The sequence below is a fragment of the Callospermophilus lateralis genome, chromosome 1 (assembly GCF_048772815.1).
Source record: "Callospermophilus lateralis isolate mCalLat2 chromosome 1, mCalLat2.hap1, whole genome shotgun sequence".
NCBI lineage: Eukaryota > Metazoa > Chordata > Mammalia > Rodentia > Sciuridae > Callospermophilus > Callospermophilus lateralis.
The window spans coordinates 208,663,263-208,688,730 of record NC_135305.1 but is presented as its reverse complement, the minus strand read 5'-3'; the positions used below and the strand labels follow the sequence as shown (position 1 = coordinate 208,688,730).

At 43.5% G+C, this 25,468-nt stretch overlaps 1 protein-coding gene across 8 annotated transcripts in view; it reads left to right on the top strand.

The window, feature by feature from the left end:
- The window catches only part of Gatad2a (GATA zinc finger domain containing 2A), a 110,926-nt gene that overhangs the window by 72,071 nt on the left and 13,387 nt on the right, over positions 1-25,468 (top strand). For all 8 annotated transcript variants that reach the window (XM_076845189.2, XM_076845238.2, XM_076845197.2 and 5 more), the window contains 3 exons: positions 23,367-23,499; positions 23,610-23,741; positions 24,971-25,060. In XM_076845189.2, the coding sequence (XP_076701304.1) occupies positions 23,367-23,499; positions 23,610-23,741; positions 24,971-25,060 (355 nt within the window). The remainder of the gene's footprint in view (positions 1-23,366; positions 23,500-23,609; positions 23,742-24,970; positions 25,061-25,468) is intronic.

Sequence of the window (25,468 nt, the reverse complement as noted above, 5' to 3'; positions counted from 1 at the left end):
GAGTCAGGGCATGAGAAACCGGGATATGGGAAACTGCCTGGTTCTTCTTACTCCAGTCTGCATTTTCTCCCATAATCACCATGCTTCTCTGCAGAGTAGGTACATGAAATGTGAGGGAGAGGTTAACTGTCAAAAGAACTCATAGTTGAGAATCAAACCCAGATCTTTCTTTTGTCAAAGCCCAGGGCTACACTGGACCTCCAAATTTCTTGTTTCCTTTTCCCAACGGGCCATTAATTTCCAAACTAAGGTCACAGACCATATATCATTGTTAACTGAATTTAGTCTTGATGTTTTTCTTATATATAAAGGATATGAGGATGCAGAGGACAGAGATTAGCCCAGGAAGTGGGCAAGGGTCCTCCTAGAGCACTAGAGACATTCCAGGTCTGTTGTGTAGCAGTGTGAGAACAGGGAAATGGCCCAGCTCTGGAGACTAGCAGGCAGAACTGGGGTCAAGCCATGCTCCCTGACTATTCCTCAATGGTTGACCTTAGCCTGAGTTCCTTTGCTGGTAAAATGGGCTTTGCAGGTTGATGGGGTGACCAAGGACCAAGGTGATACTCATCAGCTTTGGTACTTAGAGTGTAAGGCAGGAAGCCCACCTAGGCAGTGTTGATGACAATTTTCCTTCAATCTGTAGCTTTACTCAGAATGAGTTGTCTCAGGTCGTCTAATGTACCCTTCACCCCAAGTTCTCACATTGAACATCTTGTCTGATTCTTTGGGCAAGTCCATTTGTGAGGTTTTGACAGAATCAAGGGGAACAAGGGTGGGGCTGGGATTGTGACTCAGTGGTAGAGTGCTCGCCTAGCATGCACGAGGTTCTTGGTTCGATATTGTGTATACCTGAAACAAACAAATAAGTAAATATTTTTAAAAAGAGAGAGAGAAAGAAAAAAGGATAACAAAGGATCATGTCTAGCCCAGGACCATTCTAAAACTGTAATCCGTTCTGGAGTAAGTGGCTCAAATCAGTCTTTGTTTTTTTTTGTTTTTTTTTTTTTTTTAAAGAGAGAGTGAGAGAGAGAGAGAGTTTTTTAATATTTTATTTTAGTTATCGGCGTACACAACATCTTTGTTTGTATGTGGTGCTGAGGATCGAACCCGGGCCGCACGCATGCCAGGCAAGCGCGCTACCGCTTGAGCCCTCAAGGCAGTCTTTGAATCCCTGTTGGATGTGTCTGGCTGGGAATACCCTTTGAGAGTCCTCCCTTCAGCACGTTGTGGCTGTGCCTTGGTTTTTCAGGTAGCATTTAATTTCACATAGGGCACAGCTTTATCTAACCACAGTGTGGGTTGGGTGACACTCTTTGACTACAGATCCAGCATGTCAATTTTAAATTGTCCTGCCAAGATGATTTAATTTTTATCTTTTAAAATTGAAATATAGCAAGCATAGTGAAAGATAAACCACACAAATTAAGAAACAGAACATTGCTGGCACTCCTGAAGTGCCCCCCCTTGTGCCCACTTCCAAGGGTAATCACTTTCTTATCTCCTCCCCTTCCTCTCTGCACCACCATTCTCACCTTCACTCTTGGACTAGGGATTGAACCCAGGGCTCTAGCACTGAGCTATTGAGCTATATCCCAAGGTGGGGAGTGCCCCCCCTTCCACGCACGCTTTGACCCCGGCCTCCCAAGTCACTTTGATTGTAAGCATATGACATCATGTCCAGCTGCTAATCACTTTCTTATGATTACTCCCAACAGCGTAGATTAGTTTTTTTCTGCTTTTGTAGGATTTGTATAGTATATGCCCTTGCTTTCTTTCAGCATTGTCTTTGTGAGATTTACTTGTGTTGTTGTATGTAGCAGTGATTCATTTTTAGTGCTTTGTAGCACAGTTGGTCTTTTGTGGGTTCTGTATCCATAGAATCAACCAACCTCAGATCAAATATTTGGGCAGGAATTAGGGGTATAGCTTAGTGGTATAGTGCTTTCCTATCATGCACAAGGCCTTGAGTTCAGTGCTCAACATATAGACTTCTTTTCTTGTGGTTATTTTCTAAACAATGCAGTGTAACTATTTTACATTTACATTGTATTTAAACTGTGTTAAGTATTAAAATGTTCTAGAGATGATTTAAAGTTTGTGTGTGTGCATGTATGCATGTATGCATAGTATCTATGCAGATACTAATATATCATTTATATAAGAGACTTCATGGGCTGGGGTTGTGGCTCAGTGGTAGAGCATGTGTGAGGCACTGGGTTTGATTCTCAGCACTGCATAGAAATAAATGAATAAAATAAAGGTCCATCAACAACTAAAATAAATAAATAAATAAATATTTTATTAAAGAGATTTGAACAATTTCAGATTTTGTTATTCATAGGGAGTTCTGGAACCAGTCCCCTCTACCAATACCAAGGGTTGCCTGTTTCTTTTCTAGAATTTCTTTTTGGCTCTTTTTCAAAATTATGCCTTAAAAAAAAAAAAAAGCTGTCTTACTACCATCTTCTGACCCAGTTTGGGTATTTTAAAGGTTAGAGATGGAATGGTTTCTAGGAGAGGGAATTTCCCTTTTCTTTAAGAAATTAGCTAGTGAATTGAAGTTGCTAAAGAGGTATAGATATATATTTATGTGTGTATTCATATATTTGTGTATACATACATATATATGTATGTGTAGTGGGATGATTTGGAGCTTGCAGAGGCAGATAAAATGATGGGATCAATGGCTGTGTTGTTTTCCCTGACTCCTGTCAAACTTGGTTGTTTGCTCTTCTTTTTGTAGTACTAGGGATTGTTGAACCCAGGGCTTTGTGTGTGCTGGGCAAGTACTCTACTACCAAACCAGACATATACCCAGCCTTTTTTTGGTGGGGGTGGGGAGTACTGGGATTGAACCCAGGGCACTCTACAACTGAGCTACAACCAGCCATTTTTAGTTTTTATTTTGAGACAGGGTCTTACTACATTACCTCAGCTAACCTCAAACTTGTGATCCTCCTGCCTCAGCGCCCACAGAGCTGGGATTACAGTAGGTGTGTACCACCACACCTGGCTAACTCGATAGTTTTTTCAACTTAAGCTCCTAACCATATGTTTTGTATTTAAAATTAATTGGAGGAAAACTTCCAGTTTTGAGCAAGGAGATCATCAAATCCTCTTTCGAAAACATGCAGTGATAAAGCAAATCGGAAGTGACAAAACCAAAATAAAATCACTTCAGCACTCTGGAAATTAGCCAGAGGCACATAACAATCTGAAAGTGTTTATATTTAAAAAACAAAACAAACAAACAAAAAAAACTGCTAAATTCTGGGTGAGAACTGTGAGATTCTATGGCAATTGCCAGGGACTATATTCCCATACTCTCTCCTTGCTGCTTCATGAGGAAGTTTTGCCCAGCCCATGCAGGTTGAGGACCAGTAGCTTTTCTATAGATGTGAAAATGGGAAATTGTTCAGTTTGGAGTAGAGAACAGCATCCCTGCCTCCGTGCCCTTGGCCTTGTTGGTTAAAGTGACAGTCTTGGAGATGGGTAAATGATGAGGGCAATGAGTCTGTTAGCCAGGTTTGGTTATGTTTAGGGTAAGACCAAAAAAAACTATTTGAAAAGTAATGGCTGAAACATATTTGAGGAGGAATTTATTGAGGAGGAAGCTCAACAAATCCTGAGTGGCAAAAATAGAGAGATTTATACTTAGAACACATCATTGTGGAACTGTTAGAAGTCAAAAAAGAAAAGAAAATCTTGAAAATAACAGGAAAAAACCCCAGTTAGCACATACAGGGGAACATTGCTGTGATTAATAGCCGACTTCTAACTAGTGGCAGTGGAAACTAAAAGGGAGTTGAATGACATTCAAAGTATTTAAAAGAAAATTGTCAACCCAGAATTTTTTTTTTCAGTACTGGGAATTGAATCCAGGGGCACTTTCCACAGAGCTGCATCCCAGTCCCTTTTTGTTTTGTTTTGGTTTGTTTTAATTTTTTATTTTGAGACATGGTCTCACTAAATTGCTGAGGCTGATCTTAAGCTTGAAATCCTCCTGTCTCAGCCTCCAGTTACTGGGATTTATAGGCATGAGCCCCCATGCTTGACTTGCAACCCAGACTTTGGGGGTGTGGCAAGGGAAGGGTGCTGGGAATTTAACCCAGGGGCACTCAAACCCTGAGTCACATCCCCAATCCTTTTTACTTTTATTTTGAGACAGGCCTCACTAAATTGCTAAGGCTGGTTTCAAACTTGCAATTCTTCGATCTCAGCCTCCTGACTTTCTGGGATTACAAGCATGCGCCACCACACCCAGACTTTTATATCCAGCAAAACTGTCAGAAATAGGTGGCTAAAACATTGTCAGATAAACAAAGATTGAGCAGAAACTGTTACTGGCACATTTGCCAGTTCTTTAGGCTGAAGAGAAATGACATATTGACAACTTGTCTACAGGAAGAAAAAGAGCACTGGAAATAGTAAATGTGTGGCTTAATGGAAAAGCCTTACGATTTGAACACTTTAAAAACTGACCAAAGGGCCTATACAGTTACCTGTAGCGTTTGTGTGTGTGTGTGTGTGTGTGTGTGTGTGTGTGTGTATAATAATAGTACAATAAAAGGGGAATGAAATTGAGCAGTATTACAGCAAAATTTCTATATTTCACTAGAATCAAGCTAATATTAATCTTAAATAGATTGTGACTAATTAAAATGCTGTTGCAGTCACTGAAGCAACTGTTAAGAAATAACTCTAAAATATAGTTGAAAAATAACAGAAAAATTAAGGTGATAAACTAAAAATAATTTTTAAAGTTTTATGTTTTTAAAAAAAATATATATATATCTTAGTTGTTGATAGACCTTTATTTTATTTATTTATATATGGTGCTGAGAATTGAACCCAGTAACTCACACGTGCAAGGCAAGTACTCTACCACTGAGCCCCAACCCTAGCCTTATATTTTTATAGATACATCATTATTATATGTAGTAGTGGAATTCGTGGTTACATTTTTGTATATGTACAGTTTGTGTGTGTGTGTGTGTATACACACATACATATACACATAACATAATTTGGTCAGTTTCATTGCCTAGTACCTCTCCTTTCCCTTCTCTCTTCCCTCCTTCTGAGTCCCTTTCCACTCTTCTCTTGGTCTCTTTTCTGTTTTCATCAGATCCTCCAACCCCCGCCACGTTTTTCTTTTTTTCCTCTCTAGCTTCCACATATAAGAGACAACATATAACTTTTGATTTTCTGAGTTTATTTTACATAATACTTGAGTTCCATCCTTTTTTCTGCAAAATTACATAATTTCATTATTATTTATGTCTGATTCCATTGAGATAATATATCACATTTTACTTATCCACTCATCTGTTGACAGACTCCTAGGCTGATTCAGCAATTTGGCTATTGTTAATTGTGCTGCCAAGAAGATGGGTATTATATATTACTATAGTATGCTGACTTTAATTTTTTAGAAAAAATGTTAAGGAATGATATAATTGGGTCATATGGTGGTTCCAGTCCTAGTATTTTTGAGGAACCTCCATACTGACTGCCATGATGGTTATATTTAGCAGCTCACCAACAGTTACATTAAAAATATTTTGCACAAAAGAAGGAGTTTACTGAGAAATGGGGGGGAGGGGGAGACAGAAAACAAAAAAACAACTAGCAAAATGACAAGTGTAAACACAGCCATATCAACAATTTCAGTAAATATTAATGGTTTAAATATCCCAAATGAAAGACAGGGATTGTCATACTAGATAGAAAAGCAAGATCCTGCTTAATTATAAGCAACACCCCTTAGTTTCAAAGATAATTGTAAAAGGATGGGAAGAGATATACCACAGATAACTATTAAGTACTGAAGTTGTCCTATGAGAAAATAGAATTCAAGATAAAAACTATTACTGTCCAGAGAGATATATTTTGTAATAATTCATCAGGAAGACAAAACGATCATAAATGTATTTGTACCACAATAGAGCCCCAAAATACCTCAGGCATAACTGATAGGATTAGTAGTAGAAATAGGCAATTCATCAGTTATAGTTAGAGATTTCACTATCAATGATTTATAGAGCAACTAAACAAAGTCAGTAGTTTTATAGAGGACTCAAAGAGCATTGCCAACCCCTTTGGCCTGACTGACATCTGTAGAATGCAGGATACACCTTCTAAAGTAGACACAGAACTTCTTCCAGGATATACCATACTTAGGCCATGAAACTGTCTCAAGCATAGGTATAATAGGAGAAGACAAATAATAACAAGAGTTGACAAGGATGTATAGAAACTGAAACTCATATATTGCTAGCAGGAATATAAAATAGAACGAGTAGGCATTTTCTGACCAAGCTAGACACAAAACTCTAAAACTTACTGTGTGGTTAGCAGTCTACCCAAGAGAAATTAAAACACACCCACACATCAGAACCCACACCCATTGATGTCCATAGCAGCATGCTTTATAATGGTCCCAAAGGGGAAACAACCTGAATTTCAATGGGTAAAATAAAAGTGATACATTCATATAATAGGTTGCTATTCAGTATTAAAAAGGAGGAACTAAGCTGTGTGCATATCTATAATCCCAGCTACTTGGAAGACTGAGGCAGGAGGATTTGATAAGTTTTGAGCCAGGTTGGACAATGTAGCAAGATCCTGCTCAAAGTTTTAAAAATAAAAGGTCTGGGATGCTCAGTGGTATAGCCCCTGGATTCAATCCTCGGTACTGAAAAGAAAAAAAAAAAGGATTTAAGACAGACCCACAGTGATTTACTACATAATCCTTAATTTCACTTATACGATGTGTCCAAAAAAGAAGGGTCAGAGCTGGCCATGAGCTCGGTGGAGAGTACAGAGGCCCTGGGTTCCACCCTCAGCATCCCCCCCCCCCCAAATACACACAGATAAATGCAAGCATGCTCATGTGTGTCACACAGGAGCAAATTTATTGGAGATAAGTGATGGAAAATGATTAGTGGTTGCCCAGGGCAAGTGTAGGGATTGCAGAGCAACACAAAAAGGGAACTTTTTGAATGGTGGACGTTGTCTGAAATTGGATTGTGGTGATGGCTGTATAACTGTAATACTCTTACTAAAAATAATGAACAGGATTTGGTGTGGCACAGTCATGTATTTGTGTGGACATCTTTTACACTCGCATTAATATCTGACTCCCATTCCAAAAGCAAAAACAAATCTGAAAGCGAAGTTATATTACAACTACCTGCTGTCTAGAATGTGGGATTGTGTGGAAAACCTCTTTTCATTCTGTGCAGAAATGGGGACAGCTAGGAAAAGTATGCATCACTTAACTTCCAAAATGACGCCAAGGGCCGTAGGTAGAATTCTTATTGAGGAAATGATCTTTTACACTAGCTGCTCCGGAAGGAATGATAAAGGTAGTAATAGAATGGTCTGTTTCTGCAAGGAGGTTATATTAGTCAGCTCTTCACTTCTACAATAAAAATACCTGAAGTTTAATCAGCTTAAAAAGAGTATAAAGATTTATTTTGAGCACTGTTTAAGGTTGTGGAAAGGTAGCACATTTTCGTGGGAGTGTGTGGTGGAGGAAGCTGTTCACCTTGTGGAAACTAGAAAGCTAAGAGAGAAAAAGACTGGAGTCCCAGAGTCTTCTTCAGAGGTATGCCCCCAGTGACCTAAACCTTCCCACCAGGCCTCACCTCTTAAAGGCTCTACCACTTTCCATTAATACCATGGCCTGAGCACCAAACCTGTATCATGTGGATCTTTGGAGGACACTTACCCAGCAACAGAGGTACTGGTGCAGCTCCAGACCATAAGTTCTGATATATGCATGCCCTCAAGTAATCCAGACCCCAGTCAAGGTAGAGAACCTTATCACCCAGAATGTTCCCTGAGGAGAGCCCTTCATATACTTCCTGCCTCCCTGTCTCAGTGTACTTCCTCATTCTAGACTATTCTTGCCTCTTCAAAGACTTCCTAGAAAAGAACTCGCACAGTATGTGCTCCTTAGGATCTGACTTCCCTCACTGCTAGTGTTCTGGGATTGCTTTACCCCTGGTGTGTGTATGGTGTGCTGCTGAGCAACATGCATGGTGTATCCTTTCCCCTCTTAATAGCCACCTGCATTGTCTCTGGCTTGTGGCTGGTTTGAGTCCTGCTGCTGTGTGTGACCTTTCAGATATTGCCATGTGGATGATCAGCTTTTCTCTTTTTTAAAAACTTTTTTTCAATTAAAAAAAATATAGCTATAGATGGACAGTGTGCCTTTGTTTTATCTGTTCATTTTTATATGGTGCTAATGATCAAACCCAGTGCCTCACATGTGCCAGGCAAGTGTTCTGCCATTGAGCTACAGCTTTTCTCTTAATACACACCAATCTGACAAGTAGATTGCAGGGTCAAAGGGTTGCTGTGTATTTAGTTTTGTTAAACTGCCAGATTTTTACCACAAAATGTCTGAACTGTTTTATACTCATGGGTGTGATGACCTGGGTGCTTTATCCTCTTTAGATGTTGTCAGTATTTACAATTTTAGCCACTGGTCCCCAGAGAAGTGAGGGTCCAGGCTCTGACCAATAAGTATGATCATGTCCTTAATTCTGTCTCCCTTTCTTCTCTAATGGATGCACAAGGCCAGATCTGTGGTGGGAAGAGATGAATGGCTGCCCAATGTGTTTGTCACAAAGCTGGAACTCATCTGGTCGGCTGTACTGGCTGCCAGTGTGTGGGGGTAGATGGGAGTCCTCACCAGTAACATGCAGACCTGAATCTCTGTCCCCTGCTCTCACAACCGTGTCCCACCACAGCTGTGCATGGCCCGCCAGCCAGCTGTCTGCTGGAATGCGTGCTTGAGCAAGATGGATGAATGTGGCCCAGCTGTCAGGATGATGGTTTGGGACAGGGCTGGGTTCTCACATAGTAAGGGAACATGTGGTATATGGCCCCTCGCTATAGCTCTCCTATAGCCTTCCTTGACCCCTGTCATTATGCAAGAGCTTTAGATGTCCTACAATAAGAAACCTACTTCCCCTAGAATGTGGGATTGTGTGGAGTATCTGAAAATAAAAGAACACCCCTACATGTTGCAGTCTGGAGGTTGGGAATCCTCTGATGTTCTGAGCTTCTCTGGGCCCCACACCCAGCAGCCCTCTCCCCTGCCACTATTCCAGCCCCTCCCCAGCACCTGTTGGAAGCTAGCTGCTGCCTTTCACTTTTAATTCTGTCTGCTGCTCTGCAACTTCCCAGTAGAGGCTGGGTAGCCCCCAGGGAGAGGCTCCTTCAGCTCCACCTAGAAATCCACAGCCTGTCTGAGTTTCTTAGCTGTTCAGCTCTTGGGAACTGAGAGGTACGTTCCCTTGGAAATCGGTTCTGGGTTCTGTGCTCCTTTCCTGCCATTGGTTGTTGCCACCCCTCCAGGGCTTTGTTGCTTCTGTCTTTGCCTTGCCCCTTCCCTGTGGGCCCCTTATCCCATTTCTGTCTTTCTATCCATTTCCCTTATCCCACACCTTTGATGGAGATTTGAAATCACCGAAATCTAAGAAATACGGGTACTTTAAAAATCATTAGATTATTTTGAAGCATGAGGATGACAGACTCATGGTGCCCTATTTCTTAAGTCCCCAAAGTGACTCATCTAATTTGTGGTAACCCAGGAGGAAGGCCAGCTTCTACCATGCTAGTTAAGACTGGGTTCGCATAGGTTGCTTTTAGTTTATAGCCAGTTGTTTGTTTGTTTGTTTGTTTGTTTGTTTGTTTGTTTTTGGTACCAGGGATTGAACTCAGGGATATTCAACCCCCTAGCCACATCGCCAGCCCTATTTTATATTTTATTTAGAGACAGGGTCTCACTGAGTTGCTTATTGCCTCTCTGTTGCTGAGGCTGGCTTTGAACTCTCAATCCTCCTGCCTCAGCCCCCCAAGCTACTACAATCATAGGCATGCACCACCATGCCCGGTAGTTTTATAACCATTTTGTATCCTGAGTGCTCCCTAGGCCCAAGGGAGCCCTTCATATCTCCCTCATTGCACCCTGATCTGGTGAAGAGGAAGAATGAAGGGAGTAAGAAGTACCAGAATGCAGGAGCCTATGTGTATAGAACAGATAGAAACAGAGTGGATACTTGGGACTTTACTAGGGCATGTGTGACCCAGGGTGGTGGTGGTGATGGGGAGAGCAGGAATCATACCTGGAAGTATTTCCCCACTTTTCTGAAAGAGCTTTGGGAAGTAAAGAAAAGCCTACCTGATGGGGCTGGAGCTGTGGCTCAGTGGTAGAGCACTGGTCTTGCCTATGTGAGACCCTGGGTTCGATCTTCAGCACCACATAAATAAAATAAAAACGTATTGTGTCCACCTACAACTAAAAAATTATTACTGATTGGAAAGAGTTCTTGTTTTTCTTCTCAAGGTAAGCACACAAATTATAACAATATTAGTCTGAGGGGACAGCTGGTGGTAGAAAAAGAACATGGGTGTCAGGCAATTTTGATACAATGTGTACTGATTGACTTGTGGCCTGAGCTGGTTCACCCCTCCCCTCTGAGTCCCACTTGTATCCATCTCATTGTAGAGTGAGATTTGTCATAATGCTGATGAGAAGAACCTTGGAAACTCAAGAGTATCTGAAAATAAAAGAACACCTCAAGGGAGGAAGGCACACAACCAGGCCCAACCATCTGCCTTTGGAGACACGGAGTTCCCTGTGGCCATGGCTCTGCAGGTGCCATGGTGACATGGAAGGGCCCAGTGTTCCCTCGGGAGCAGGAGACAGGGAGGTAGTGTCTGATGGGTGGAGAGATGGGAGATATACCACCCATTGCTCTGTTCCCCTTTCCTCATGTTCCAAGTCATAGGGATGCTCGTTTTTGGAAGTAAATCTTAAAAATAGCTGTGATGTAATAACCAAATTGAAAAGCTTCAGGTATTAGTGGAACTGAAACCTTGTTGACATGGCAGAATTCCTCAAGGCAGGGACTCTGACACTTTCAAAAACAACTTGAACACAAGGGAGCTTGCTTTCTCTTTCTTTCTTTCTTTCTTTCTTTTTTTTTTTAAGAGAGAATCTTTTATTTTTTAGTTTTCGGTGGACACAACATCTTTATTTTATTTGTATGTGGTGCTGAGGATCGAACCCAGCGCCCCGCACATGCCAGGGGAGCGCGCTACCGCTTGAGCCACATCCCCAGCCCACAAGGGAGCTTTCTAGAGAGAACTGTCAGCTCAGGGACTCATCTTTACCTCCCTTCAGGAGGACCTGGAGTGTCTTGTTGATAACATGGAATTGAATGGTCCAGGTAATATACTCAAGGGAGCACATAGCCTAGAAATCAGATTGCACAGGGGTCAGGGTCAGAAGGTACACAGTGCTAAAAGAAGATGCCAGAAAGGTAAGCTGGGTTGGATTGTTGGAAGCTGAGAAGGGCTAGTCATGGAGCTGTGACTGGGTGTTGGGTTTGGTTGTCCCCCTCTGAAGACAGGAGAGATGATGTTCTGGACCTGTGTCGAGCCCAGTAGGCTAGGATACTTTAATGAGAGAGTAAGACAGACATGCTGGACAATATAGTACATTCCAAGGCCAGGGTAGTGGTGATCTGGAGCAGTGGGATATGAGATACAGGGTAGTATCCCAATGTTTGAAGCAGGTAGTATCCCAATGTTGATCAGCCACCTTCCTATTCTAGACCTCCCAATCTGCAGGCACACAGTGTCCAGGTCACCCTGGGCTGTGCCAGGTTTTTTCTGAATAGGTTTTTTTTTTAATACTCTGTAGGGCTGTATAGTAGGTATAAGGGTCCAACAACATTACAGTTACTAGTTTTTTAAATTTGAAAAAATTTTGTAGGTAACGGGAATTAACCCAAGGGCACATAACCACTGAGTTACATCCCCAGCCTTCTTTTATATTTTATTTAGAGACAGGGCCTCACTGAGTTGCTTAGGGCCTTGCTAAGTAGCCAAGAGTGGCTTTGAACTTGAGATCCTCTTGCCTCAGCCTCCTAAGCTGCTGGGATTACAGATGGGTGTCACTGTGCCCAGCAGGATTGCTAATTTTGGTGGCATCTGATTGAATAGATTTTGCAAGGAAACTGTCATATCTGTGGGGTGAGCCCTATTGAACTTTTAGTAAGTCTTGCTTTTCAAAGTGCAACTTTGGCAGCAGGGAAAAAAAATTACATGAGCCATGATACATAAGGAGAACTAGACCATGGAGCCAGATGAGGCTGAGTGGGTTCCCATGACAGTAATCTCTTTGCCTGAAGCACTGTGGCCCCTTTTCCATCTCTGGGCTCCAAACAGCCTTTAGATTTGTGGGATATATCTATGACATTTACCTTGTTAGAAATTTTGAAGATTCTTATTCAACTATAAATGACAATAATAAGCCTATGAATACTAGCGTGAATAAAATTTTTTGATGCTCCTCTACTTACGATGGGTTAAATACCAGTAAACTAATCGTAATTTGAAAATATCACAAGTTGAAAATGCACAGAATCTTCTGACCTCCTGAGCACCTGAACACCATACTGTAGTGTCGCTGCTGCTTCTCACAATTGCCTGGCTGGTTTGGAACTACGATCACTGCCTCTGCCCAGCATCAGACAAGAGCATCATACTGTGTATTGTTAGCCCAGGAAAAGATCCAAATTCAATATTCCAAGTACAATTTCTACTGAATGCATATTGATTCCTCACTATCATAAATTTTAAAAATCATCAGTAAAACCATCATAAATTGGTGACTGCATTTTGCAAATCTCTTGAATACTTGGCTTAATAAGAAGACCACTATTAGATTCTCCTCTCTGCTTTTGCATTTAGTGATATGCTCTTAGAGTTGAAGCATGTGATGGGGGAAGTACAAATAGCTCATAGAGAAGCAGTCAGAACAGAGGAGCTTTCCAGTTATCATTTTGGATAATTGTGCATTCCCCCCCCCCCCACTTTGTGAAACCAAAACAAAAGTGGCTGTTCTCTACCAGTTAGTTGCATCTTAGACTCTGAGACTTCATTAGTGAGCTTTTTATACTTGCTTATATTAAAATCCATTGGACTCTTTTGCATTTTGAACAGAAAAATATTTTTAAAAATAAAATTTTAAGAACTGCAGGCACATGCCACCATGCCAGGCTAATGTGGTTAATTTTATGTTGTGTGAATTTCATTTTAATCAAAAGAAACTAACTAGTAGGAGAATTAACTGAAATGGAGACTTCAAAAAATTTTACTTAAAAATTATTTGATGAAAAAAATCAGTTCCTGGTTAGAATCTAAATCAATAAAAATCAAAGTCTCATAAACAAAAAAATAAATAAAATAGAATAAATAAATTTTAAAATAAAATAAAATTTTAATTTTAGAATAGTTTCATTCACAGAAAAATTGCAAAGATCATTCTTGTCCACCTCACCCTAGTTTCCCCACTATTAACAGATTTCTGTAAAACGTTTGTCAGAAGTAGTGAATCAATATGCATAGACTGTTAATAACTAAGTTCACATTTTATTCTGTTTTCCTTAGTTTTTCCCTAATATCCTTTTTCTGTCCCAGGATCCCATGACATTTAGTCCTTATATCTCCTAAGTTTCCTCTGGCCTGAGACAGCTTGTCAAACTTTTCTTTATTTATGATGATCTTGACAGTGTTGAGGAGTGTTGGTCAGGTTTTCTGTCTGTGTCCCTCCATTAGGACGATGTTTTTCTCACCGTTTGACTTAGATAGGGAGAAAGACCACAAGGGTAAAGTGCCCTTCTCATCACATCATAGCTAAGGTGCATACTTAGTTTACAATATGACTTAATTTATGGAGTTACACAAATGATTCAGAAACACATTTCATCGTTGTATCACAATCAGATCTCTACACATCACCACTGTTCTGTTGGTGAGTAGTAAATATTAGTTTTCCAAAATTTTAAATCTTTCCTATTAGAAGCTTGGACTTGATCACTCGCTGACCTCCAGGATTTTTTTGTGAAGTGACAGGCTTTGTCTTGAACATTTGGGGGAAATATTTGCCCAACCCCCAAGTCTGAATTTCCTTGGTGTATCTGTCAGTCTTTCCTTCAAGTTGCACAAATGCTGACACATGGTTTTTTCGTGGTACTGTCCTAATTCAACATGCAAAAGGAGTGCTTCGTCTTATCACCCTTTGTTCCAGAACATTGAGAAGTTGTATTCTCAGAGTTTGAAATTTAATCACATTTCATGATAACCAATTCATGGCATCCTATCTGCAAATGAAGAAACTAAGCCCTTTTTGTGGTTTGATGACTGGGCCGCAGCCCTTCAAAGCTGCAGAGGTGCATTTAGCTCTTTAGTGGTCTTCACAGGCATCATCTATTGGGGATGGGCACAGTTGACCTGGGTTCAGGAGGACACGTTGGAATTTGCCAGATGCTAGTAAGTGAGGATTCAGCAGCTGTAAACCCTGAAGTCTGAAAGGATGTAAGCACTTTCCATGTGCTGCTAAAGTTTGTGGTCATTGCAAGCTGGAAAGTAAAGCTTGTTTCTTGTTTGTGGTTTTCATTTGTATACAGGTAAATTCGTTCTTGCTTTTTGTTGATGGTCTCTATCCCAAGAGATGTGATTCTGTTCATTTGCTATAGGAGTCCATCCTCTGCTCTGCTTGGGGAGTTTCACCATGTGCCTCATTAGAGGAATTCCATGGCCTGCACATGTGCAGGCACCAGAGACAGGAGGGATGCTGGTGATGTTGCAGTTGCTGTCTCATCCTCCTGTTTGTTCTTCATGCTCCTTGAGCTCAGTCCCTCTGAGAACCTAGATTCCTGAGTGCCATGACCCTATCCTCTTGTTTCTGTTTCTGAGAGTCCCCTGATCCTTTCTGGGGGCAAGTGGACTCTGGGGCACTGAGAAAAAACCAGGCATTCCATTATGGTAAGCACTGCTATAGCTATGGCTGAACAAGTTCCGGGTCAGGTTGGAGGCCCACATCCCTGTTCCATATTACCTCCAGGACATAGCACGCAAATGTTGCCAGGTACTAAGATTCTTCAAATATAAATAAAGATTAGCTTTTAACCGATTCCAAAAATGGTACTTGGTAACCTGAAAAAATGGCTGTCAGAGCCAAACATTCACATGGGACCCCCTCCTGTCCAATCCTGCATCTCCTTTTTTTTTTTAAGAGAGAGAGAATTTTTTAATATTTATTTTTTAATTTTCGGCGGACACAACATGTTTATTTGTATGTGGTGCTGAGGATCGAACCCAACGCCGTGCAGATGCCAGGCTAGCGCGTTACCCCTTGAGCCATATCCCCAGCCCCTGCATCTCCATTCTTGAGGGCCCATCACAGTGAAGGGTGTATATGGCAGCCCAATCTCTAGTGTGAGCCCAAAGTCCCAGCCCTGTGACTTTGAACAATCCCTGAGCCCTCAGAGCCACTTCCTTACCTGTTCACTGGGGGTGATTGTGGAGCTATTGAAGATTACAGAAAAAAAAAGGGTACATTTTGGTGGTTGGCCATCACAAAGGGTTAACAGATGTTGTGGATGATTTTCTCATACATGACAGGATCAGCTAGGCACACTGGCATATGACTGAAATCCTAGCAGCTCAGGAGGCTGAGGCAGGAGGATCACAAGTTCAAATCCAGCCTCCCTCCGCAACTTAGTGAGGCCCCAAGCTACTTAGTGAGACCCTTTCTCAAAAATAAAAATTAAAAGGGCTGGGAATGGGGCTCAGTGGTTAAGTGCACCTGGGTTTAATTCCTGGTACTGCCCCTCTACCATAATCAAGACAAATAAAAAAATACAGGATCACCTCTGTGATTGTGATCTTTTCTATCAAATGTTTCTTCCTGAATTTCTAAGCCGAATATGCTTAGAAATTTAGCCCTCCCTATTACACCATTTACTGGCAGGGTTGTGCTGCACTGGCCTCCTGGGGCAGATGGTAGGCCATTGGCCTAGTGAATATGCCACCATGGAGCCTTCCTCTTGTCTCTATAGCCCTTAGCCACAGTGTTTGTCCCTAAAGTAGTTCCTGTTACAGTGTGCTTCTCTGGGCCTCCCTAGTATGGCCATTTGACTCCTGGGAGCCTGCTGCATTCCTGGAAGATGACCTTCCAGCACAAGCTGGGGTATACCTCCTGGCCTTGCTGATACTGAGAGTAGGCGCTTTATGGAACCCCTTAGGCCCAACTGGGGGGCCTGGGCCCATTCGCTGCTGCAGGGCTGCAGTTGGGGGTAGGAAGGGAACAGTGCTCACTCCCTCTCTCCTGAGATGTTCAGCCATAGCTATAGCAGTGCTTACCATAATGGAATCCCAGAGTGATAGTTGGACCTGAAGTCTCCAGGAAAAATGATGGCTGGGTTTCAAAAATCTCATCCCAGCTGTTCACCTCTATGGCCTCTGTGGCAAAGAAGCAAAATGTATTCTGACTCCCAGACGCCTACAGAGCAGATGCTGGGTTTTTCTCTTGACATCCCAGCCAAGAGGATCTCAGGTTACGGGGCTGGAGCTATGGTAATGGATGCTAAGATGGAAGGCAAAGGAATTGCAGAGGGGCCTGTGGCTGGCGAGAAGCAGGTGGACTCTGGGGCCCTGGGAAAGAACCAGGCATCATGTCCACTGCCTGTGTCCTCTCCCAGTCAAGATATTCTTTGGTTTTGGGTTGCAGCCTGTGTGCGTAGGTAGCAGAACTCCCCTTTAAATCACATTGAGTGGCTCTGAAAGAAGGCCACCCTTTAGGAAAGGAGAATGGGCTCTTGTGGGGTTCCAGTGAACTGTCCCATGCCCAAGTGACTGTGAAATAATTCACAATTGTGTGTTGACACACCCAGTGCGCGGGGTCCTGTCAAATGAGATTTGCCCAGTGGTAGGACTGACCTGGAGAACCAGTGGTGACTCTTCCCCCCCCCCCCCCCCCCCCCCCGAAGTGCTTCTTGAGTGGTAGTGGGTACAGTGAATGCAGCATATGGAATTTCTTTTTGGTTTTGACTCATACCTTTTTTTTTTTTTTTTTAAGAGAGAAGTTTTTAATATTTAGTTTTTAGTTTTCGGTGGACACAACATCTTTATTTTTATGTGGTGCTGAGGATCGAACCCAGCTCCCCATACATGCCAGGCAAGCGCATTACCACTTGAGCCACATCCCCAGCCCCCTCAGATCTTGCTCTAGGCAGTGCCTGACACCAAGGTGTCTTCCCCTTCTCTTTCATGGGACACATTTTTTCCATTGCATAGCTCTGGTCTTCTCACCCTTCCCAGAGCTGTTCTGTGTCACCCCAGGTCTTGATCTGTTGGTCCCTTTGTGGGGATAACTTTAAAGTTCAGTGAGGTGGTGACTTGCTCAAACCTCTTTTCCTGCATTCCCTCTCCCTGTTTTGTCTTAAGGTAGTGTCTAGAATGGTTGATCTCTGTTGGGACAATCTGAAGGAGGAAGCAGAGTCTTGGGAATGTGGATCAGCTCGCAGGGGTGGGCTGGGCTGGTAGCCCTATTAGCTTAGTGGTTTAAAGGAACAATGTTGACATACTATCTGTTCTGCTGGTTGACTGATTCCACCCACCTGGGTACTGCTTGTTGGGCTGACTGGCCTGGTCCATCTTTGTGCCTATTTCCATCTCTTTCCTTCAGTTGGCTTTGGGTGTACTATACCATATCCGTCTGGGGCAGTCGGACTTCCCCCAGAGCAGGTATTATGAAAGCCTACGCAGAAGCTATAGACTTCTGTGACCTTGCCTTGAAAATTTTCAGTATAGCAGCTTATGTACTCTAGTTCAGAGATCAAGCCACAAGGCCAGCCTAGGTCAATGAGGGGGACTGTAGGAGGCTTGTAAGTAAACCAACATGCTGCCCTCAGCCAGCACCTCCTGTCCTCCTCCATGGACCTCTATGGAAATGGGCAGGTAGGCTTTGTCAAGGTTGATCTGAATATTAGGATTTTTTATTAATATCCTTCTAAGTGCCTAGACTCATAAGATAGAGGTTGGGCTTCAGAATCTGTTGCTTTAAAAGACATAATGACATAGAATTCAAAAATCCTGTAAAATGGATTTGGACTTCCTTTAGCAACTCAGCATCTGTGTGCATGTGGAAAGTAGCCTCCTACATGTGTGAGATTATCAGTCCTACATGGGTTGCTGTATCCTTCCTGAACTCATAGGCCTCATCCTGGAACCCTTCTCCAGGGCCCTTGCTTGCCAGCACTGCCAGTCCTAGCTACCGCAGCACACACAGCAGGCCCAATCCCTGCCCTCACGGCTGTCTGCTCTGGGCCAGGCTCACTTATTCTCCTTGAAAAGCTCTCTGGGCACCCACTTGCAAAGATTTGGTAGGTTCTGTAGTCTCTGCCCAGGAAGGTCTGCAAGGAAGTCTGTTTGCTACCCTTATCTCCCTAGCCTTGGGAATTGGGGACCCTAGGAAGCTCTCAGTTCTGATCCAGAAGATCACTCTGAGACTAGAGACTTCTCCTTGAGGGGCACTGTGGTTGGACTCTACTCCTTGAAATCTCTTGAGGCTTTTCAGGAGTCTGGTATTGCCACTGAGTTTTCAGGGCTGCCTACAGGCCTATCTGGCGCCCCTGAGACATGATCCTGCTGGCTGTAAGACATGGACCTGCTGGCTCTACAGAGGCAGTACAGGACCTGATGTTAAGATGCTCCATTCCTGCCTCGTGAGAACCCTGGAATGACTACAAGCAGATAGCTCCTTCTAGGTGGGAATGGGCATGGCCACAGGAGATTTCTCTATCCTCTGCATTGGTAAAAGGGCTCCTGGGTAAGCATTTGCCCTCAGAGTGAACAGCCCTATTACTATTGCCTCTTTTGTGGGGGTACTGGTGATTTAATCCAGGGGAGCTATATTGCTGAACTATGTTCCCAGCCCTTATTTTTTATTTTGAGAAGGGTGTCACTGAGTTGAACAGTGTGGGACATAGGTTCTGGATTTGGTGGATAGGAACTTGGGGTACATGGGTGCTAGGATGAATCGGTGTGGCCCTGAGAGATGGTGTGAGCAGTTCTGCTTGTGTGGGGGAACGACTAGAGGAATCCAAGGCAAGCATTTACAGAAGTGTACAACCTGAGCCAGCCGTGGTGATGTGTGCCTGTAGTTCTCACTCCTCTGGAGACAGGAGGATCACTTGAGGTCATCCTGGGCAACATAGTGAGATTCTGTCACCACCACCCCCTCCAAAAAAAAAAAGAAAAAATGCAGACTTTGATCAACCAGGCCCCAGATCACAAGGTTCTGTGTTTCCATAAGCTCTGGAGAGGCCATACTTACCTGCTTCGCTGTTTGTAGTTTCAAAGTTTTCTTCTTCTTTGATTTATTGTTGTTGGAGTAAGATGTGTCTAGAGGGCTGGGGATGTGGCTTAAGCAGTAGCATGCTCGCCTGGCGTGCGTGCGGCCCGGGTTCGATCCTCAGCACCATGTACAAACAAAGATGTTGTGTCTGCCAATAACTGAAAAAATTTTTAAAAATGTTAAAAGTTCTCTCTCTCCCCCTCTCTTTCTCTGTCTAAAAAAAAATGATGTGTCTAGAGTAGATCTTACTGTGTTTATATGTCTTTGACCATTATTTCTTAGTTTTTCTGTCTTGCCCAAACCATGACCGCTACCTTGGCTTGACAGCCCTACTAGAGTTTTCTTCCCACCACCTAGGGCAGCTCCTGAATCTTAGCCAGACTTTCAAAAGCAAATCCAAGCAAGTGAGTGAATGTGAATGAGTGAATAAATGAATATGTGAGGGATAAAGTATGCTTTCCCTGGATATCTTATAGTTAGTTCTGTTCAGAGGAGACCCATGAAGTCCAAGCTCCCAGTGGCGGCTCTCTCTGTTTCCTGCACAAAACTCCTTCCCTGGCATGGGCCAAGGAGATGCTAAATATTAACCACATGCTGGCTTCTGGTTGGTGATCAGACAAGAGCAATAGATAGCCTTGTGCAGGTGGGGTAGGATTGTGATTGGAATGTGAAGTTTATAATCCCAGCCTCCCCTCCAGGAAACTCTTCTAAAGTTCCTGGTAGGTAACAAAATTGCTGGCTTGTGGTAAGACATTTATACCTATAACAGCCTGGCCTGTTTCCAAAGATTTTTGTAGGTCATGTAAAATCTCTTTTGATCACTGTATTTTACATAAACATTCTCAAGATGGGCAGGCAGGATGGGCTTATTGGATTTGCCCTGAAATATCTTACAAATAAAGTTGATGCCTGAGAGAACTGTCATGGATAAAAGCAGTATAGTGGACCACATGGGCATCAGCCCTCCTCTCAGCACATTGGGCTAGATTTCCTCAGCTTTTATTCTCCTGACCTTAAGTGGTTTTTATAATTAAAAACAACAACAAAAAAAATAAAAATAAAAAATAAAAAAATACGAAAAACTCTGAAATAATGCCTGCAGTTATTTTGAGCCTTTTTTTTTTTTTTTTTTTTTAATTGAGAACTCTCCAGAAAGGTACTCAGCATCTTGAAGCCTTTTCTTTAAAATTTTGAGCTTAGGAAAGTTTTTCATTTTGGAAAGTAGAGGGGCAAGTGGCCCACTCTGCTTGCAGATGATAACCTGGTGCTCAGGACACATTCAGAGTTCCCTGGGGGATGGTGTGACAGGAAATTCCTGCGGCCCTGGGGTGAGCCTGGCGCCTCCATTTTCTGACAGCACCTGAACCCTTACCTCCTGTCTCAAAATGAAGGCTGTGTGTCACAAACCGGTTGGAACTGCCCGTTGCCATGGTTTTCACGTTGGAAGGCACTGTTAAAGGGTCATGTGACCAAGGAGGGAAATGCCTTTGTCACATGACTTTTTGGTGGCCCGATTAGCATACAGGAAGTTCACTCCCTGCTGGCTGCTGGGATGCAGAGTGATCATTGATGGGTGGTGACATCATCTCTTGGATGAGTTATTGATTAGTCTCAAGCCAAGATGGGGCCTGGGAGCACTGAGGTCAGGGTGGCCCTCTCAGGAAGCTTCAGCTGCTTAGTGGCCTCTGTCCCTAGCCCTGCCCTCTTTCCTCATGCAAATTTAAGTTTTAGTAGAGATATCATCTTTGAAAGAAGTGCATACCCCCCTCTCTATAAGATAATGAAAAGTGATAAACCCCTAGAGATCAGCTGTTTTCAGCCTGTGTGTTTCCAGGAAGTGTGTCTGTCTTCTGTAACTATATGAGATGCCACCTGGACTGCTCCTCAGTTTACCTGGGAGCCCATCTGAACAGAGACCAGAAGTTGTAGCTCTCTGCTTGTCCATTCACCTTGGATGCGTTCACCTGTGTGCACATCCAGAGAGCATGGAATTGGAGCCATCAGGTCACCTTGAAAGTTGATCATGGGTGGTGTCAGTGAGAAGAGATAGCACAGATCTGGAGGTGGTTTGGGTGAGACTTTAATAAATATCCTGGGTCATTTATAAACTACCCATTTCTAGACATCTGAATGTCTAGATGAGAACCCCATGCTCAGAGACTGTATACTGAATCGGCCAACTTATAGTCCACTCCTCTTATTTCTGTGGCAGTCCAGTCAGCAACCATGCAAGTTGTCAGATCAGGGACGGGACTAGTGTTCAGGTGCAGCTGTCACAGAGCTCTGACTTGTGAAACAAGGAGAGCCAGAAAAGAGCAATGAAGGCAGCTCCAAAGTAGACATTTGGTGAATCTAGGGAATTGGTGGTAAAGCCTGATCCTTTGGTACTCTGTGCATGCCCTTCCTGAAGATGCAACTTCCTCAGGAATGGTGGGAAGTGTTCTTTGTGCTCTTAAAGTAGTGTGAAGCTCTGCATCCTAGTGACTGTCTCCGCTGAGGTCTAGTGGAAAAAGCAGGGACAACTTTGAGCTGAGACTTCCAGTTAACTTTATCCAAGTTTATTCCCTGGGTCACAGTGCCACCTAGTGTACATGTTTGTGTTTTCAGCAGCTTTTCTTGACTACAAAACCAAGAATTTGATTCCTTCAACCCAAATACTAAGCATCTTCAGGGGAAAATTGGTAGTGTGTCAGTCATTAGCAAATGTAGCTGCTTGATTTGGGAGCAAAGTGTTGTTTTTGGGAGTGGCTCCCCTCTCCCCCATGTGCCATATCAGTGACACTAAAGCACATACTCAGCCCTATGGCTTTAATAGCATCAAATGTGAATAAACATCCTAAATAATCCTTCACAGAAAAGGGAAAATCCCAGACACTGATATGGTCCCACATGGGTTAAACGGTATATTGTGCAATGGGGTTCTTAGTTCTGAGCCTGGCTCAAAGTTAGCATAGAATGGATACTCACTGTTGTTGGATTCTGATATGTAACAGCATTTGTTCACAGTCATATACTTAGATATTTGTGACTGTATCCTGACAAAATAAGAAAGCTATGGGGGCTTCCATGTCACCCCCTGACACTGCCCAGCTTGTAGGGAGATGCCATGAGTCATCAATGAGAAGAGGGGGAACAGAACCAGGGTCAAATTCACAAGTAAAAGTAAGCTCCCAAAATGGACCATTGCAAGGAGGAAAGCACTTTTATTAGAAAGCAAAGGGGTTGTGGACAAAAGTGATCAGAGCATTTTATAATGCAGTTTGAACTGGGACTTGTGGGGTGGTCAGGGTTGAGTTCATAGGGTGACAGGATATCACAGGTAGGGTGGCCCTGTCATCTGCAGGACAGTCTATACAGTATTAGAGCATGGGGGAGGTCATAAATAAACTAGTTTGTGAATACATCAGGTGGGGTGGAGAGTATCTGGATCTTTGAGAGGTAATCTTGTTGGTCTCATAACCTGTGGCCATTGCTGCCACTTGCCATATATGCCCTAGAAAGGATTGTCTGCCAGGCAGCCCTAGGATGCCTTGTGAAGTGGAAAGAGCTTCTGTTTTCTAGAGGCAGATGGACTGTTAGGTATGAGGTCATTAGTATGTCTGAAAGAGAAGTTGAGCAGAGAAGAAAGAATGGTTCATGAAGAGCTGAGCTTCCTCCCCATCAGGTAGTTTTCAGTTAGGTGGTAGCCTCTGGTTTTCGAGGCATAGGCATCCCATCACGCCTAGTACTCAGGAGCCTAACCAACTGAGACTGAGCTGGGGCCCTCGGACCTGAAGCCAAATGTTTTATCCAAAACCAGGCCACCTGGTAAAGGAAAGAGCCACAGCATTTTCCAAAATGTCCATGTTAGACTTGGGAGCACATACACCCTCAGCCCAGGGGACTTGGAGGCAGGGGTTAAGGGGCCTAGCTATGAACTGGCAGATTTAGGTGCCCTGTGATACATGGAGAGAGGATGGCCTGGGTGCCTTGGCACCAGATGGGCCTTACGGTACACTGAAGGAAAGAGCTGACCATGTGGCAGAGACAGGAGCAGGGATGTCTGGCCAAATTGACATGTTTTTCACTTTCTTACTTTTCTTGCTGTGTGTGTGTCTTGTTTGCTGCTCTGTTAATCACCCTTTGTCTCTGCTCCCAGTGACATGAAGTCTGAAAGGAGACCACCCTCCCCCGATGTGATTGTGCTCTCTGACAATGAGCAACCTTCAAGCCCAAGGGTGAATGGACTGACCAAGATGGCCTTGAAGGAGACCAGCACTGAGGCTCTCCTGGTGAGTTTGGTGGTGGGAGGGCCTCCTCTGTTCACACTACCACTGCAGCCCCAGCTACACTCATCCCTGCTGAGGACCCTCTCTCAACCCTCATTCTCATACCCTTTCAGAAAAGTAGTCCTGAAGAACGAGAAAGAATGATCAAGCAGCTAAAAGAAGAGCTAAGATTAGAAGAAGCAAAGCTTGTATTGTTGAAAAAGTTGCGGCAGAGTCAAATACAAAAAGAAGCCACCACCCAGAAGGTATGTGCTTGTGGGACTCTGGGAGCTGTTTTCAGAACCAGGGGCCATCAGCCACTATCTTAAACCTTGACAACCCCTCCTCAGAGTGCTGGAGACTGAAAAGGCTGGTCAGAGGGTTAGGGTTTCCTCCCAGAAATGTAGGGCAGGTCCAAACAGACATTTGCAAACTCAAGTGTACATTTTGAATTTAGCTAGAAAGATGTCCAAGTAAGAAGATATCAAAATAATTTCATCTGATTATGTAAAACTCACTTCTCTTAGACTGAACATGTCTAGGAAATGGTTGTCTCTGGTGCTACTAGAAGCACAGTTCTGAGTCTAGAGGTCTATCCTGAGCTCATTTCCAAAAAAGCCTGCTACTTCTGTCACTTTTGTGAAGTTTAACATGTAGAGCAAATTGAACTTACCTTTTGTTGGATTTTTCTAATGCCCTGTTCTAGTAAGGTTCCTAGTTGCAGATACACTTGCCTTGTGCACTTTAATTTCTGTTTCAGTAAATCAAAGCACCTAGGACAGTGAGAGCTGACAGCTGGTTGAGAAAAGACAGGAGACACACCTACTGGTCTGACTTGGAAGTTTGTCATACCCCCTTCCACTTTTAGCAAGTGGGTGGGCACACTGTACTATGAACATTTTTTCCCTTATCAATTGCTAAAGACTCAGTCAAGCAAATCAATTCTGTTGCTCTCCCTTCTGTAGGGGAATATGTAGTTTTAGACAACATTCAGATGGTCCGCTGGTGTGGCTTAGTGATTGCATGTCTGCCTAGCATATGTGAAACCCTGGGTTCCATCCCCAGCACCCACCCCATCACTCCAAAAAAATGGAGTTAATCAAGTAAAATCAAGTAAAAAGTGTTCATGCCCAGCATTTTCTCACTAAGGTTGGGATTAAACTGTCTAGGCCCAGGGCCCTTTATCTTAGCTGCTACGTCCATCCTGTGCAGCCCAGAGCCAGTGCCTGGACCCCATGTGGGAGTAGTCAGGAAACAACTGGGAAGTATGCTGAGAGGTTACTGCAGAATCTCTCCTTGGCTCATATAGAATGGGCCAACTCTTGGTACAGACAGGGCCACTTTCAGGTTGAAAGCCTGGTGTGCTTGGAGGAGGAAGGAAATCAATCCTTTCCTCTCAGTCTTAATAGCATGTTGGTGACTCTGTTGTGAGAGAAAGGGGCTGATGTTATCCCTGTTTCCTACCTCCAATCTCCTCTATCTCTTTCTCTTGCAGCCCACTGGCTCCACTGGGAGCACTGTGACTACCCCTCCCCCACTCGTGCGAGGCACCCAGAACCTTCCTGTTGGCAAGACATCACTTCAGGTCAGTGTCCCCCTTGTGTCTTGACTATGCCCTTCTTGCAGTACTGCTGTCTGTAGTCTGGAACAGGCCCATCAGGCTCCTGAGAAGCTCTGATCCTGGGTCCTACAGAAGCACAGGCTGCCTGTTCCTTCTGAAAAGGCTGGAGTGAGACCTTCAGCCAATAGCCCAGGGGGAAAGGGGGGGAAAAAAGCATGCATATGTTGCCCGAACCAGGCTACTATTGATGTCACAGACAAAACCACAGTCAACAGTGGGAGGGCCCCCAAGTGACCATCTTAAGCAAGACTGGAACAAGAACCAAGTTCTCCCAAGGGTGGCCTGCAACCCTGCACAGCCTGAACTAACTCCAGACACAGGGCTAAAAGGGCTTTTTCTGCCCTCCCTCAAACAGGTGGTGCTCACCCCGTC